Here is a 13,276-nt window from a genome sequence, read left to right as displayed (position 1 = left end):
GTTTCACTCATGTTACCCAGGCTGAAGTGCAATGGCGCGATCTCGGCTCACCGCAACCTCCGCCTCCTGGGTTCAGGCAATTCTCCCGCCTCAGCCTCCTGAGTAGCTGGGATTACAGGCACGCACCACCATGCCCAGCTAATGTTTTGTATTTTTAGTAGAGATGGGGTTTCACCGTGTTGACCAGGATGGTCTCGATCTCTTGACCTCGTGATCCACCCGCCTCGGCCTCCCAAAGTGCTGGGATTACAGGCTTGAGCCACCGCGCCTGGCCTTGCTTCTTTTAATAACCACCACTGCTCCTTGGAAGGAGAACAACTGAAGTAAGAGATTGAGTAACTAGTAAAGACAAAACAAGAGCTAAAATGTTTAACTAAATAATAGTTACGGAGGTTCAATGTCATTTATAAATATTCAAGGAGTATGAAACTAAAGGGCTATTAGCATAGTTCTTTCTTCATCAAGAGGCAATTTTTAAATTATTATTATTTTTAGACTGGGTCTTGCTCTGTTGCCCAAGCTGGAATACAGAGGCATGAACACAGAGCTGACTGCAGCCTCCACATCCTGGGCTCAAGTGATCCTCCTGCCTCAGCCTCCCATGTAGCTAGGACCACAGGCACACACCACCATGCCTGGCTAATTTTTAAATTTTTTGTAGTGATGGAGTCTCACTTTGTTGCCCAGGCTGGTCTCAAACTCTACGTCTCACTCCACCCACCTCAGCCTCCCAAAGCATTGGGATTACAGGCATGAGTCACCGTGGTGCATGGCAAGAAGCAATTTATTATAAGGGCAGGGACATTGTCCCTTTTGTTCATGGCTATATTCACAGACATCGGTAAGAAATACATTAGGTACTCATGTGATATTTGACAAGTATCTGATGTGCTCTTGCTATTGGAAATACAACCAGGAGTAACACAGACAAGGTCCTTGTCCAATGGCACTTGCTTACATTGAAACAAGAAGAAAACAAAACAAAATTAGGCCAGGCGCAGTGGCTCACACCTGTAATCCCAGCACTTTGGGAGGCTGAGGAGCGTGGATCACTTGAGGTCGGGAGTTCAAGACCAGCTTGGCCAACATGGTGAAACCCCGCCTCTACTAAAAATACAGAAAATTAGCCGGGCGTGGTGGGGGGTGCCTCTAATTCCAGCTACTTAGAAGGCTGAAGTAGGAGAACCACTTGAACCTGAGAGGCAGAGGTTGCAGTGAGTCGAGATTGTGCCATTGCACTCTAGCCTGGGTGACAGAGCCAGACTCCTGTCTCAAAAAAACAAATAAAGAAACAAGATTAATTATTAATAATTTAAGTGCTAAAAGAATAAATCAAGAATGAAGATAACAGTGACGGCTGCTCTAGACTGGCAGTAGAGGAAAGCCTTTGTGAGGAGGAGTCAAGATCCAGTGAGGAGTAGTCATGCTACGGACAACCCTACAATACACACAAGCAGAGGACTCACAAACGTGGCAGCTAATGGCTTTGTTTCTAGTGTTAAGCCTAAATCAAGCCACTGCAGGTCTGTTTCTGAACATAAAACATAATTAGGAGGCCGGGTGCAGTGGCTCATGCCTGTAATCCCAACACTTTGGAAGGCCGATCACTTGAGGCCAGGAGATCAGCCTGCCCAACATAGCGAAACCCTGTCTCTGAAATTGGCTGAGCGTGGTGGCGCACACCTATAATCACAGCTACTTGGGAGGCTGAGGTGGGAGAATCGCGTGAACCCGGGAAGTGGAGGTTGCAATGAGCCAAGATCACACCACTGCACTCCAACCTAGGCAACAGAGTAAGACTCTGTCTCAAAACAGAACAAAACAAACAAAATACATACTACGAATAAATTGCACTAATGTCCAATTTCTTTCTTTCTTTTTTGAAACAGGGTCCCACTCTGTCACCTCGGGCTGGCACGCAGTGGTATAATCATAGCTCATTGTAGCCTCAGTCTCCTGGGCTCAAGCCATCCTCCCACCTCAGCCTCCTGAGTAGTTGGAACTACAAGCACAAGCCACCACACCCAGCTAATTTTTTTTTTTTAAGAGCCATGGTCTTCCTGTGTTGCCCAGGATGGTCTCAAACTCCACACCTCAAGCTATCCTCCTGCCTTGGCCACCCAACGTGCTGAGATTACAGGCATAAGCCACTATGCCCAGCCTAGTTTCTTTTTCTCTTTTCTTTTTTTTTTGAGACAGAGTCTCACTTTATCGCCCAGGCTGGGGTGCAGCGTCGCTATCTTGGCTGACTCCAACCTCCACCTCCTGGGTCCAAGCGATTCTCCTGCCTCAGCCTCCTGGGTAGCTGGGAGTAAAGGCACCGGCTACCACACCCAGCTAATTTTTTGTATTTTCAGTAGAGACAGCATTTCACCATGTTGGCCAGGATGGTCTTGATCTCCAGACTTTGTGATCCACCCACCTCGGCCTACCGAAGTGCTGGGATTACAGGCGTGAGCCACTGCATCCGGCCGTTTGTTTTTTGTTGTTGTTGGGTTTTTTTGAGACGGAGTTTCGCTCTTGTTGCCCAGGTTAGAGTGCAATGGCATGAACCCAGCTTATTGCAACCTCCACCTCCCAGGTTCAAGCTATTCTCCTGCCTCAGCCTCCCAAGTAACTGGGATTACAGGCATGCACCACCATGCCCGGTGAATTTTGTATTTTTGGTAGAGACACGGTTTCTCCATGTTTGTCAGGCTGGTCTCAAACTCCTGACCTCAGGTGATCCACCCACTTTGGCCTCCCAAAATTCGGGGATTACAGGCAGGAGCCATCGTGCCCAGCGGCCCATTTGTTTTTAATTGTATGAACCGGTACACTGAGGGGAGGATGCTTGCACAGCAACACCATTTTCTGAGTTCCTAATGACGACGATCCCTGGCAGCCAATCTCTTCCATTAGGCTATCTCCAGAGGAATATTAGAGTGCTTCTGTATTTGCTGAGCACTCTCCCACAGAGGCAGGAGAGGAGGAGTAGCTGCAACACAGAGGAAGGTAGGTGTGGAGGGAAGCCACATGTACCAAGCACCAAGCACTGATTGATGTGAACAAGTGTTTCAGGCTCCTGCTACCAGTAAGTTTGGTCCCTGCCTTTAAGAAAGATTAAGCTCGGGCCGGGCGCGGTGGCTCACGCCTGTAATCCCAGCACTTTGGGAGGCTGAGGCAGGTGGATCACAAGGTCAAGAGATCGAGACCATCCTGGTCAACATGGTGAAACCCTATCTCTACTAAAAATACAAAAAATCAGCTGGGCATGGTGGCACGTGCCTGTAATCCCAGCGAGGCAGGAGAACTGCCTGAACCCAGGAGGCGGAGGTTGCGGTGAGCCGAGATCGCGCCATTGCACTCCAGCCTGGGTAACAAGAGTGAAACTCCAACTCAAAAAAAAAAAAAAAAAAGAAAGATTAAGCTCAACAGGCTTTCATAAATTATCATATCTTTGTTGCCACAGCAATACACCATCAAAACAGAAGGCAGATGCTGATAGACCATTATTCAAATATCATCACTCAAAACCTGTCATTAGCATTCCAAAATTACACCATTTCAGCCTTTTAAAAGGGCTTTATTCAGTAATCACAAAAATACTTGCATATTTTAAAAGTCAAAAATACAAAAAGTATGTCTGGGGGCAGTGGCTCACGCCTATCATCTCAGCATTCTGGGAGGCAAGGGTGGGCAGATCGCTTGAGGTCAGAAGTTCGAGACCAGCCTGGCCAACAGTGTAAAACCCCATCTTGCCAAACAACACAAAAATTAGCTGGGTGTGGTGGCGGGTGCCTGAAGTCTCAGCTACTAGGAAGGCTGAGGCGGGAGAATCATTTGAACTCAGGAGGCAGAGGTTGTAGTGAGGGTGAGCCAAAATCACACCACTGCACTCCAGCCTAGGCAACAGAGCAAGACTCTCTCCAAAAACAAAACTCAAAAAGAAGAAATTTAACTTTCCTATTATCTCATAAACCAGAGTAATCAACATTTATATCATGGCATACTTTAAACCAATTTTTGTGCAATTTATAAGCTGCCTTTTTAATTTTTACCGTAACTTTAACCTAAGTGAATCTGCATGTTCTGGCTTATAAGCATCATTTAAATGGTTGCACATTATTCCAACCTATGAATACTATGCCTTACTTATTCTCTTACTGTTCAACATTTAGATTTTTCTTTTTCTTTCTTTCTTTTTTTGAGACGGAGACTTGCTCTGTTGCCCAGGCTGGAGTGCAGTGGTGCGATCTCGGCTCACTGAAACTTCTGCCTCCCAGGTTCAAGTGATCCTTCTGTCTCAGCGGGGATTATAGGCACATGCCACCACACCCAGCTAATTTTTGTATTTTTAGTAGAGATGAAGTTTCACCATGTTGGCCGGGCTGGTATTGAACTCCTAACCTCAAGTGATCTGCCCACCCTGACCTCCCAAAGTGCTGGGTTTACAGGCGTGGGCCACCACGTTTGGCCCATTGACATTGTTTTTAATGCTTACTATCATAAATAATATTTTTCAAGGCTTTTGATATGTAGTTCCCCATGTTTCCCAAATGAACTGTTAGATTTACTCTCTCACCAGTATGTTTTAAGGTGGATATCAGGCTCATTCCTATAAGCATCCCGAATTACTTATACTTAAATCATGTTTTCAGATTCTTCACCTCAAGGTTACTGTGGAAAAGAGAGAACTCAAGAAGTAGCTGAAAGCCATATGCACATAAACAAGAAGTAATCTTGTCACTTACTGGAAATGTGTGAAACCTAACGTGGGTAGATTGGCTTGTTCCTTAGCAAAGTCGGCAAGCCGAGAGATCACTCTGGCAAGCTACAAGAAAGATCATGCGACAGAAAGAGGTTGAATTCAGGTTGTGTTCATTACATAATTAGAAACAAGACTTTTAGATAATTTTGTATAAAATTAGACCGCTCATAAAAGGCAGCAAGCATATCTTTTCATCATTGTATCCTAAAGTGCCTGAAAGAGTTCATAGCAACCAAAATTTGAAAACCAACTTGACTACCTAAAATGTCGCGAACTATTTTATGACCAGTGCAGGAAAACAACAAAATCATAATCGTGACCCACATATTCCAGCAACATGCCTTTGGTTGCACTCTCTTCATTTAAAAGGCTATGCTTTAAAAACCATTCACTTGGCCAGGCGCAGTGGCTGAAGCCTGTAATCCCAGCACTTTGGGAGGCCAAGGTAGGTGGATCATGAAGTCAGGAGTTCGAGACCAGCCTGACCAACATGGTGAAACCCCGTCTCTACTAAAAATGCAAAAATTAGCTGGGCATGGTGCCGCATGCCTCTAATTCCAGTTATTAGGAAGGCTGAACTGAGGCAGAACTGCCTGAACCCAGGAGGCAGAGGTGGCGGTGAGCCAAGAGCATGCCATTGCACTCCAGCCTGGGTGACAAAGTGTGACTCCAGCTCAAAAAAAAAGAAAAAAGAAAAAATTCATTCAGAGTCTTTTAAAGAAGAGACAGCTGGGTGCAGTGGCTCACACCTGTAATCCCAACACTTTGGGAGGTCAAGTCGGGTGGATCCCTTGTGCTCAGGAGTTTTGAGACCAGTCTGGGCAACATGAAAAATAACCCATTTCTACAAAAAATTAGCCAGGTGAGGTGGCATGCTCCTATGCCCCCAGCTACTTGGGAGACTGAGACAGGAGAACTGTCTGTGAGTGGGAAGGGGAGACTGCAATGAGCCGTGATAAAGCCACTTGACAGAATGAGACCCTGTCTCAAGAAGAAAGGAGGAGGAGGAAAAGAAGAAAGCAGAGCGAGGAGGAGGAAGAGGAGGAGGAGAAGGAGGAGGAGAAGGAGGAAAAGGAGAAGGAGGAGGAGGAGGAGGAGGAGAAGGAGGAGGAGAAGGAGGAAAAGGAGAAGGAGGAGGAGGAGGAGAAGGAGAAGGAGGAGAAGGAGGAAGAGAAGGAGGAGAAGAGAGAGGAGGAGGAGGAAGAAAAGGAGAAGGAGAAGCAGAAGGAGAGGAAGGAGGAGGAGGAGAAAAAGGAAGAGGAGGAAGAGGAAGAGGAAGAGGAGGAGGAGGAAGAGAAGGAGAAACAGTTCTACAGATTAAACATAGGGTTTTCATTCACCTGAAAGATGACAATCTATGTAGATTTACCCTATGTGGATTTAGTTGTAACTGGTGCCTGCCTCCTACCATAGGGAATCTCGGGTTGGTAGGAAACACCTGCAGCTCCTTACCTTTGGCAAAAGCAGGTCAAGGGCATTTCTAAGAATAATCAAGTCCTACAAAAGAAAATGCAATTATCTTATATTAAGAGCTTTGCTCAAACAGTATTATTATGAAACACTTTTTTGGCCAAAAGGCTGAGTTGCTCAGCTACCAGCCTACATCACCATCACCAACCCACCAAGCATACCAGAAAACACTAACGGAAGTTGTTCTTTCCTGGTTATGTTTGAGAAGCACACCGGCTTAACAGTACTACGGGATCTAGAAGGAACAAAACCTTTATACTTATAAAGCCCAAGGTACATGGTATCTAAGATGACTGAAGGCTAGGCATGGTGGCGCATGCCTGTATTCCCAGGACTCTGGGAGGCTGAAGCAGGTGGACTGCTTGGGGCCAGGAGTTCAAGATCAGTCTATGCAACATAGCAAGACTGTCTCTCCAATATTAAAAAAAAAATTTTTAATTCAAAAAGAGAAAAATAAATACAACTGGAAATTGTGCAGGTCAACAAGGTTTGTATTTTCCTAGAGAGAAGTGTTTGAGCTTCTGAGAAGCTTCCATAAGGCACATTCCATTAGTTTCCTCCCCTGTTTTTTCTTGCCTACAGTTGCTAACAAGGAAAGGAATGAGCCAGAATCTCAAGGTTTAGGAAACATAAAACTGATGCTGAGGAAGGTGATCTTGAGATATGCATATTTCAGGTAACTTCAACACATGCCTATATGAAACAGTAACTGTTGAGCCCATCCACAGTGGGTACTTTTTTAAAGGATTTTCTGAGTAAGAAGACTGTTCTCCCATGATCTGACTCACCAATTACACAAAAAGATGCCTTTCGTTTAAGACTAAAGAAAGTATTTGGGGGCAACTTAAAAATTACTGGCTTATTCTCAAATTGGACGTTTATCTGGAATCTAACTTCAACCCCCATGGGTATACTCTGATTAAGAGCACAAGCTGTTCTGGGGCAAAAACAAAAAGAGCACAAGCTAGGCTAGGCACGGTGGCTCACATCTGTAATCCCAGGACTTTTGGAAGGCTGAGGCAGGAGGATGGTTTGAATACAGGAGGTCAAGACCATTCTGGGCAACATGGTGAGACACCGTCTCCATAAAGTATTTTAAAAGTTAGCTAGGTGCAGTGGCACATGCATGTGGTCCCAGCTACTCAGGAGCCTGAGGTGGGAGAATCACTTGAGCCCAGAAGGTCAAGGCTACAATGAGCCACGTTGTGTCACTGCACTCCAGCTTGGGCGACAGAGCAAGACCCTGCCTCAAAAAAACAGTATTTTAGCCAGCCATGGTGGCCCATGCCTGTAATCCCAGGACTCTGAGACGCTGGGGCAAGAGGACCGTTCGAACCCAGTTCAAGACCATTTTTGGCAACGTGGTGAGACACTGCCTCTATGAAATATTTTTAAAATTAGTCTGGTGCTCTGGCATATGCCTGTGGTCCCAGCTACTCAGGAGCCTGAGGTGGGAGAATCACTTGAGCCCAGAAGGTTGAGGCTGCAGTGAGCCATGTTTGTGTCACCACACTCCAGCATAGGTGACAGAAGCGAGACCCTGTCTCAAAATATTTTTTTTTGAGACAGGGTCTTTGAAGGACTTCAAAATCCTTCAAAGGTCTTCAAAGGACTTAGCAAGTCCTTTGAAGTCTGAGCACGATGGCTCACACCTGTAAACCCAGCACTATGAAAGGCCAAGGTAGGTGGATCACCTGAGGTTAGGAGTTTGAGACCAGCCTGACCAACACGGCAAAACCCCTCTCTACTAAACATACAAAAATTAGCTGGGCGTGCTGGCAGGCACCTGTAATCCCAGCTACCAGGGAGACTGAGGCACAAGAATCTTTTGAACCTGGGAGGTGGAGGTTGCAGTGAGCTGAAATCGCCCACTCAACTCCAGCCTGGGTGACAGAGTGAGACTTCATCTCAAAAAAAAAAAAAAAAAAGTTCTTTGAAAATTACCTTAGCCATTAAAATGCTAAGGCCTTGGCTTATGTCAGCCAACCAATGCATAAGCAGGATCTATAGGTCTTATTTTATAGAGGTCACTTGGTGCTTACAGCTTCGATTGGAAGGACACTAAAAGCCGAAAAAGTTTCCCAGAGTTTTCAACCAAGATACCCCTAAAAATAAAGATCTATAGTGTTACTTCCTAAACTGGACAACATCAAATAAAATTGACAAGTGCATTCTAGAGATTGAGTCCCAAGTAGAAACAACACGGGCTCCTACTGTATTGTCTCCAACATAGCAAGAGGTGGCACCAAGGTGAATAATGCCTGCAGCTTTTGGGCAGCAGTGGCCAAACGTGTGCACGTGAGCCATCACATCATGTCGTAACCGTTTCTCTTCCTCAGCTGCCATCTTGAAGTCGATGTTGTCCAGGTTGGATTTCATCTCCTGGATTTGTTCATCTGTGATAGGCAAACCCAATGTCTACAGAATAGGCAAAATAAAATCAAACAGGCTCAGTGTCACAGTTATTTGAATGAAGTGACAAGAAGAAAAAATCTGATTCATGTTAGCAGCAATATCCTATCTCCCAATCCATAAGTTAAAATTTGAGGCAACCACATTGAAAGTACACTGGCCAGGGGTGGTGGGGTCAAGGAGTGGTGGGGCAGTGGGAGAGACTTTCTCAATGAATCATGGTAAAGTATACTCTAAGAAAGCTCTGCCAGGTGCGGTGGCTCCCACCTGTAATCCCAGCACTTTGGAAGGACAAGGAAGGTGGATAGTGAGGTCAGAAGATCGAGACTATCCTGGCTAACACAGTGAAATCCTGACTCTACTAAAAAAAATACAAAAAAAATTAGCTGAGTGTGGTGGCACACGCCTGTAATCCCAGCTACTCGGGAGGCTGAGGCAGGAGAATCGCTTGAACCTGAGAGGCAGAGGTTGCAGTAAGCCGAGATGGCGCCATTGCACTCCAGCCTGGGCGACAGAATGAGACTCCGTCTCAAAAAAAGAAAACTCCAATAAATAACAACATAATCCTGCTTTTGACTGTTCCTTCTGCCCTGAGACCTCTGCTTGGTTCACTCCCCCACACATTCTGGTCTCTGGAAACAAATGTCATCTTCTCAGAGGGGTCTTCCCTGACTTCAGTGTAAAACGCCCTTCTGTGTCACTCTCTATCCCTTTAGTCTGGTTTTATTTACAGCACTTATCACCATCTGACATTTTAACATATTTATCAACCTGTCATTTCTCTCTAGAATGAATACTTCTTCAGGAGCTTTATTTATTGCTTAATGCTTAGTGCTTGGCACGATGGTGGCCATTTTACTTAGAGAAACCAAATTTAAGAATTCTGCCGGGCCCAGTGGCTCAAGCCTGTAATCCCAGCACTTTGGGAGGCCGAGGCAGGTGGGTCACGAGGTCAAGAGATCGAGACCATCCTGGTCAACATGGTGAAACCCCGTCTCTACTAAAAATACAAAACATTAGCTGGGCATGGTGGTGCGTGCCTGTAATCCCAGCTACTCAGGAGGTTGAGGCAGGAGAATTGCCTGAACCCAGGAGGCGGAGGTTGCGGTGAGCTGAGATCACGCCATTGCACTCCAGCCTGGGTAACAAGAGCGAAACTCCGTCTCAAAAAAAAAAAAAAAAAAAAAAAAAAAGAATTCTGCGGGCTGGGCGCAGTAGCTTACACCTGTAATCCCAGCACTGTGGGAGGCCAAGGCGGGTGGCTCGCAAGGGTCAGGAGTTCGAGATCAGCCTGGTCAACACTGTGAAACCCAGTCTCTACTAAAAATACAAAAATTAGCTGGGCATGGTGGCATGTGCCTGTAATCCCACCTACTTGGGAGGCTGAGGCAAGAGAATAACTTGAACCCGGGAGGCGGAGGTTGCGGTGAGCCGAGATCGTGCTACCACATTCCAGCCTGGTGACAGGGCGAGACTCCGTCTCAACAAAAGGAAAAAGAAAAAGAACTCTGTAAGTAGTTTGCCAGGAAATTTTGTACAGGAAATGAGTACAACTGAAAGCAATTCCAGGAGATATTGATGAGAGAATAAACACATCGATGTCTTAACATTCATCCATCACTGGAAAAATTAGGCTGCAAAAAATAGCTGGCAGCCCACAGGCAGTTCAGAACTTAGATCCAAGGGCCGAATATAAACAGTGGTGAAACTGATTTAAACCTCACTTGAAATTTGTAAAGTGTGACTCCAAGAAGGATCTTGCATCTTAGACCTTTTTTATCCAAGACAGGAGCTATCCAAGAGAGGGGCTACTAGCCAGACATGGCTATTTAAATTTAAATTGATTAATTAAAGTTACAAAGTACTGGAAAATATTTAAAAGTAAAAAGTCAGGCCAGGCACAGTGGCTCACATCTTTGGGAGGCCAAGGCAGGTAGACTGCTTGAGTCCAGAAGTTCGAGACCACACTGGAAAACATAGTGAGACCCCCCATCTCTACAAAAAGATACAGAAATTTGCAGGGCGTGGTGGTGTGCACCTGTAGTTCCAGCTTGGGACGCTGAGGTGGGAGGATTGCTTGAGTCCAGGAGGCAGAGGTTGCGCAATGAGCCAAGATTGTGCCACTGAACTCCAGCCTGGTTGACAGAGCCAGACCGAGTCTCAAAACAAAATAAAAATAAATAAATGTAAAAAGTCAATTTCTCAGTCACACCAGCTGCATTTTAAGTACTCAGCAGCCACATGTGGCAGAACTGCCTGGAACCTTTACAGTCACAGAAGACGTGACACCTTGGGGCTCCTTCCAAAGCAAAGCAGCAGGGGGCAGCATGCTTCCTCCCCCCAAGCAATTTATCTTTTCAAAATTCATACTTTCCTTACTACGAATTTTCTGCATTCCTCCTACTCTTTCTTTCATTTTTGGAGACGAAGTCTCGCTCTGTCACCCAGGCTGGAATGCAGCGGTGCGACTCAGCTCACTGCAACCTCCGCCTCCCCGGTTCAAGCAATTCTCCTGCCTCAGTCTCCCAAATAGCTGGGACTACCGGCACCTGCTGTCACGCCAGCTTATTTTTTTGTATTTTAGTAGAGACGGGGTTTCACTGTGCTGCCCAGGCTGGTCTTGAACTCCTGAGGCAATCCACTCACCTTGGCCTCCCAAAGTGCTAGGATTACAGGTGTGAGCCACCATGCCCTGCCTAATCTCTTATTCTCCAAGTTTTTTCTTAGCTACTAAGTTATTATGCAATTAATGGTAATTTTGACACCCTAATAGGTAATCCAAACCCAAGATTATATGCATTTCAGGCAAACAGAGAAAAGAACACATACTCGGACTCTACATTCCAATTCCAACTTGAAACCATTTACTAGCTTTGGCGACTCTGGTAAAGCCTTGAGTACCACTACCCTCATCTAGAGAATGGAGTATCAAATGAAATAGACAAGAGCACACACTAGTACATCACAAACCACAACACATGATTAACGTCTACTACTATCGCTATCTGAGCCAAGAGTTTCTTAACTTAATGCCTCCATTCTTTCATCTGTAAAATAGATACAGCAAAAGTATTTAATACCTACTCTTCAGGATTGTTTGGAGGATTAATGAGCAACCATGTGAAAGGGTTAAGACACTACCCGGGTCTCAAAAGGCACTATATGAATGTCTGCTGTTAATGGAGTGTATTGCTTAATATTTTCGAGGGCCGTGATAACGGGAGAGCAGGGAATCTAGAAGGAAAGTTGACTCAAAGTTTCCCGTTTGGAGAGTTCCAGGGTACAGTCCTGGGCACGAACTCGAATTGTTTCTGTGTTTACTGCGCCGTTTTAGAGGGCATTGCCAACTTGCTCGTTGTGGCACTGTCCACTGAAACTTGAGGAGAAACCTTATAGCTTTCTGGATCACCTTAGTTTGCTTCAACTCTTCTGGAGCTATTTCTGAAACCGCTGGACTAAGGAGTTCTATATGCAGCCCTTAGAAAAGAAACTATAAACCCCGTTTAATAAACCCCTACCCGAAGTCTCCTCCTCAGAGGCAAAGCGCAGGCCAGTGAGGTGGAAACGGTGGCCTAGAAAACACGCATTCCAGTCCTGTCACTCACTACACAGGCACTGTGAAGAACAAGGGGCTACGCGCTCAGCGCAGGCTCTGGACAGCACGCAGGTTCAAATCCCTGTTCCGCTCTTAATAGCTTGGATGGGCTAGGGCAAACAAGCTGTCCGGGCTTGGCGTTCTCCCCTGCAATGTGGGAAAAACACCATCAAGCCTGCAAGATCTTCGTGAATTAAACGAGAAAAGATGTGTGAAATAATCAGCCCAACGGCATGAAACAAGCGCTCAGTGTCTGTGCTTGGCAGCCTACTTCTGCGGGGATGGCCAAGGTGAATTCCCGGAAACGGGCTGCATTTCTCCCAGCCTCCTCCGCGTCTCGAACTCTCCCAGGCTAAGAACACGTGAAGAAACAGGTGGCGGCTCCCGGGCCTCCTGCCCTTGCCTTCCTGGGGCCGCAGCTCCTCAGGACAGGGAACACCCAGCCGAAAATAGCTGGGCCGCAGCTCCGGGGTGGCAAGCCCAGCCCGGCACAGATCCCGGCACGTGCTGGGGCGGGCCTGTCCCTCCCGGCCCAGCCCCTCAGCCCGGGGCCCGTTACCTGCTCGGCCTCCGCCAGCCACAGCCACAGCTGTCGCCATGTCCGGAATTTATACCTGTCGCTAAACACGAAGCACATCTCCGGGCTGGCATAGCGGGAGGCAAGAGGTGAGCGGTAGGTGTCAAGCGAGCCATGATCGCCACCAGCCGCCATCCCCACCCCGCGACCCCGCCAGGGTGAAGAGGACTGGGTAGAGCGGAAGCGGAAACCTGGAGGCCGGGGCGGGGCGGGACTTCCTCACGCGATCCTGCCCCCTGGGTTCCGGGCGCCCTGGGTGCTGCAGGCTGCGAACTGTCGGCTGCTTCTGTCTGAGAGTTGACGTGGTTCACGTCTTAGATTAGAAACATGATTGGTGCTTCCTACGTTACTTAGCCCCGCTGCACTTTAGTTTATCCCGTCAGAAAAGAAGTACAGGAAGACCTGCCCTGGCCGGGCGCGGTGGCTCACGCCTGTAATCCCAGCACTGTGAGGGGGCCCAGACGGGAGGATC

General features: G+C 46.9%; 1 protein-coding gene across 1 annotated transcript in view; it reads right to left on the bottom strand.

Moving 5' to 3' along the window:
• The window catches only part of ADSL (adenylosuccinate lyase), a 24,474-nt gene extending 11,473 nt beyond the window's left edge, over positions 1 to 13,001 (bottom strand). Inside the window, exons 1-4 of the mRNA XM_032267160.1 lie at positions 12,787 to 13,001; positions 8,435 to 8,638; positions 6,203 to 6,247; positions 4,733 to 4,813 (exon numbers count right to left, since the gene is read on the bottom strand). Coding sequence (XP_032123051.1) covers positions 4,733 to 4,813; positions 6,203 to 6,247; positions 8,435 to 8,638; positions 12,787 to 12,939 — 483 coding nt within the window. The 5' untranslated portion in view covers positions 12,940 to 13,001. The remainder of the gene's footprint in view (positions 1 to 4,732; positions 4,814 to 6,202; positions 6,248 to 8,434; positions 8,639 to 12,786) is intronic.
• Between the last annotated feature and the right edge of the window lie 275 nt (positions 13,002 to 13,276).

Source organism: Sapajus apella, unplaced genomic scaffold, assembly GCF_009761245.1.
Source record: "Sapajus apella isolate SASKATOON/1434 unplaced genomic scaffold, GSC_monkey_1.0 scaffold166, whole genome shotgun sequence".
NCBI classification, from domain to species: Eukaryota; Metazoa; Chordata; class Mammalia; order Primates; family Cebidae; genus Sapajus; species Sapajus apella.
The sequence above is the reverse complement of the archived record's forward strand: the minus strand, read 5'-3'. Positions and strand labels throughout refer to the sequence as shown.